We start from the raw sequence: 3720 nt of genomic DNA, 5'->3' as shown, positions 1-3720 counted from the left end.
CGACTTTCACCACCGTATGCACGTTGCGACACGTCCGGTCATTTATCGGTCTTTTTTCACAGAGAAACTCTTGAAAATGCAACACATGCCGATAGCCAAAACAACTTGGCATGGTGCCTTGGGTTGGTCATACAAGGCTATGAAAAATTTGTTCACAAATTTTAAATTTTTCGGGGAGTTTCAAATAATGTTCTCGCTTTCAAAATTGGTTCGGAATTTTTAAAAGTTTCTGGTTCCTAATATTTTCTAAAAAAATACAAAAATGGTTCAGGAAAATTAAAAAACAATTGGTTTCAATTTTTAGGTATTTTTATTTTTTTAATTCCATAGTGTTTCTAAAAAAATATTCAAAAAATTGAGAAATTTCTCATGTTATGTTCGACCTTTTTAAAAGAGGTTTGTGTTTTGACATTCTGAGCAGTTTTGAAAGCCACGGACATTTTTTTGAAATGTCTGTACAATTTTCTGTAAAAGCGAATATTTGTATATTATGAACAAAATTTGGAGAAGGGACATATTGAAAAGTTTTGCACAAAGTTTTGAAAGGTCAAACATTTTTTGGAAAAAGTTACAAAACAGAAAAACAAAAAAAGGAAAAAGAAATAATTGGAAAAACATCAATTCAGCAATGGGCCAGCCCAGCGAAACTGGGGCCTTCCACAAACTGAAAAAGAAGAAAAGGAAAAAAAGAAGTAAATAGGCAGAAGTGTTAAGATGTCCTGGTTGGTGTGGTTCTCTCTGTACAAAGAGGTTATAAGTTCGACTCACGTCGCCCACACTCTTTGTTGCAGTTTAACAGAAAATCAGGCCCCGGACGTACAGTGTATATGGTAGCCAACCCACCATACATATGAAACTGTGTACTATTTGCCAAAGGTTCATATTGCCCTTTATACATTTATTAGTGGGGGTTTGTACTGGTACTGTCGATATGAGGGTAATCTTTTAGTACATTATTAACTTGTATAGAGAGATTAACCTTAATAGACAGAACAAATTTGAAAGAAAAAAAGAAAAACTTAATAGAGAGATAGACAAATAAACAGATAGTTTGTGTATATGTACCTCGTGTCCCTGAGAACCTCCATGAGCTTGTAGGTGAGCTGCTCTACATTCATCTCGTCGATGCCATTTAGGGGGTCCTCTTTGTTGATGCCTTCCGCGTTATCTGCTTTCTGCTTTACCATCTGCTGAAGCATGCGCTTCAGCAATCCCTTCATATCCCTCATGCCGTCAAATGCCCGGGATACGGACACTTGCGCTTGGCGTTGGAACTCCGTCTCTAGCTGCAGGCACACCTCCCTCGCCAGGGTAGTCTTCCCGATTCCACCGAACCCCACGATGCAGAACACCTTGAGCGTCATGCCACCCTCATTGCCAGTCAGCCCCTTCACCATCTCAGCCAGTTTGTTTGCCTGCTCCGTGATGCCCACATACTGGTTTGCAGCCGGCCGAACGACGGGAGGACCCAGCACTGGCTCCGGCGCCGGCGCGGGGGTGGCTAAGTAGGGAGAGGTAGAGCGGCCCAGCGCCTCGCGGGTGACGCCATAACGCGCGTGGCGCTCGCTGATCACGACAGCACGAGCACGGAGTTCCTTGATCTCATAAGCCAGTCGACGGCGAGAGAGGATCGTCTTGACCATGTGTTTGGGCCAGACGAGAAAGCGGTCTCTTTGCCGTGCCCGGAACCGGGGGATGCGGAGGATGTAGAGCTGAATGCAATCCTCTACATCGTAGGCGAGCTCGCGTACCTGCTTCATCCACTCCCGGACGAAGTGGTCAATGAAGACCTCGTCAGTTTCCGAGTTCATGAGGAGGATGGTGTTCATGGTGGCCAGCTCGTCGCCGAGCTCAGCCACCTGGCCGCCGACGCCTCGGATTTGCCGGTACTCCTCGCCCAGCAGCTTCCCGACGATGGTCACAACCTGAATCGCGCCCTCCATTTTCCCTCTCTTGATTCTCTTGGCTGGGTGGATGGCTGGATCTGTGATGCAGAGTTTTGTGCAGTTGTTCGCAATTTGCAGATGCTTTTATGAAGGCCCCGGAACATAGAAATGGTAGAAGAGACCATTCGTTGGTTGACGATGCATTATATTAAGAAACAACTTGCACCAACAGCAGCCATGGCCAGCTAGACGCACATGATCCACCTAAAATATAGTCCCATTTCGAACGACTCGTGGCATGAGTTGACGTCTCAAAATATGTGGAAAGGCTCGGCACATGAGTTGAAGAGAAGTTATTTAACCCCTTCAATTTGTTCTAAATTTAACTTTACATCTTTGATTTGAATCGGATTACCCATCAACTTATATAAAACCGTTCACGATACTTTGTCTCTCAGTTAACCAGTTTTGTAGTCCTAGACTCCTAGTCACTACTCACTAGTGCGACATCGGACTCTCTCTTTCTCCCCGCCGCCACGTCAGTTATTTTCTTTATTCTCTTTTTTTTAGACGCCGATAACGTCCATACGTGTGGGCGTTAAAGGGTCTAGCCACACACCGTATGTGGTATGAGCAAGAGGCATCCCACACGGGTTGTGTGTGGGCGGACATTAGAATTGCCTACACGTGTGGGCGCGGCTACTTCGTGCCACATGTCCAACAAGTACTACTCATCTTCACCCGCGCGTGTGGCACAAAGCAAAAATGCCCACACGTCCTAACACAGCTACGTTAGTACCCGCGGGATGACGATTTAGTTGCCATCCTGGTTGGCAGATGTAGTTATCCAGGATGGCAAGTATAGTTGTAAAAGCATGATAACTCTATCTGTTTTGATTAACTATAGTTGCCATATCTAATTTATGGTAGTTGCCGTGTGTAATCAAATCGTAGTTGCCGTGTGTGATTAACTATTTGCCACACATGGTCAAACAGTAGTTGTCATGTGTGTTTACCTAGTTGCCACGTGTGTTCCAACCATAGTTGCCATGTATAGTTAATCACAGTTGCCATGCGTGTTTATCTGGTTGCCACGTACGCGCAACTGCAGTTGCCGTCTAGCAAAACAATCACAGTTGCCATGTTTGTTTACCTAGTTGCCACGTTCGCGTAACTGCAGTTGCCATCCACAATGTAGGAGTGTCGCGTGGGCGAAAATCAGTTCGCCCACACGCGCATGGACTAGGTGGTGGCTGTGTGGGCAGAAACTAGTTGGTCTACACAGCGCAGCTGGCAACAGCGTGATGTGGGGCGTGTGGGCAAACTCTCCAACGCCCACACATCAGCCCCGTCCTACGTGGCACATCAAATTCACCTTTTCGTGTCAAGATTCGTGCAAAAAACAATCAACGACCATCCAGGCGTGTGGGCGAGTTGGAGAACGTCCACACGTCCGTTTTTTAACACAGTACAGACCCAAGCGCTCATAGACACGCGCATACACTCACCCCTATAAACACGCACACACACTCTACCCTATGAGCACCTTCGAAAGACTGAGCTGGCATATCATCTTGAAATTTACAAAGTCACCGTAGGCACCTCGTCGTCGACGGGAACGTTTCCTCCCACTGAATGCGCATTGCCGAAAATTTTGAAATAATTCAGAAATAAATGCGAGCACTAGGACTTGAACCCCTGGTGAGCTGGAGATACCACAGTCCTCTAACCATTCAACCACAGGTTGGTTTGCTTATTTTCTCTCTTCTCAATGACGAAACCAAACAATCAATTGCTTGTCCTTTTGAGGTGTACTACCAGATAGGTCACTAAG

The 3720-nt window shown here is 45.8% G+C and overlaps 1 protein-coding gene across 1 annotated transcript; it reads right to left on the bottom strand.

Moving 5' to 3' along the window:
• Nucleotides 1–236: 236 nt before the first annotated feature.
• Nucleotides 237–2082, bottom strand: LOC123039673 (disease resistance protein Pik-2-like). Its single transcript, XM_044462731.1, has 2 exons — nt 1066–2082; nt 237–246 (listed from the first exon to the last, which is right to left on the bottom strand). Exons 1-2 carry the CDS (start codon nt 1941–1943, stop codon nt 237–239), a joined length of 888 nt encoding a protein of 295 aa, XP_044318666.1. The 5' UTR covers nt 1944–2082.
• Nucleotides 2083–3720: the final 1638 nt, after the last annotated feature.

Source organism: Triticum aestivum, chromosome 2B (assembly GCF_018294505.1).
Source record: "Triticum aestivum cultivar Chinese Spring chromosome 2B, IWGSC CS RefSeq v2.1, whole genome shotgun sequence".
Taxonomy (NCBI): Eukaryota; Viridiplantae; Streptophyta; class Magnoliopsida; order Poales; family Poaceae; genus Triticum; species Triticum aestivum.
This window is presented reverse-complemented; position numbering and strand designations above follow the sequence as displayed.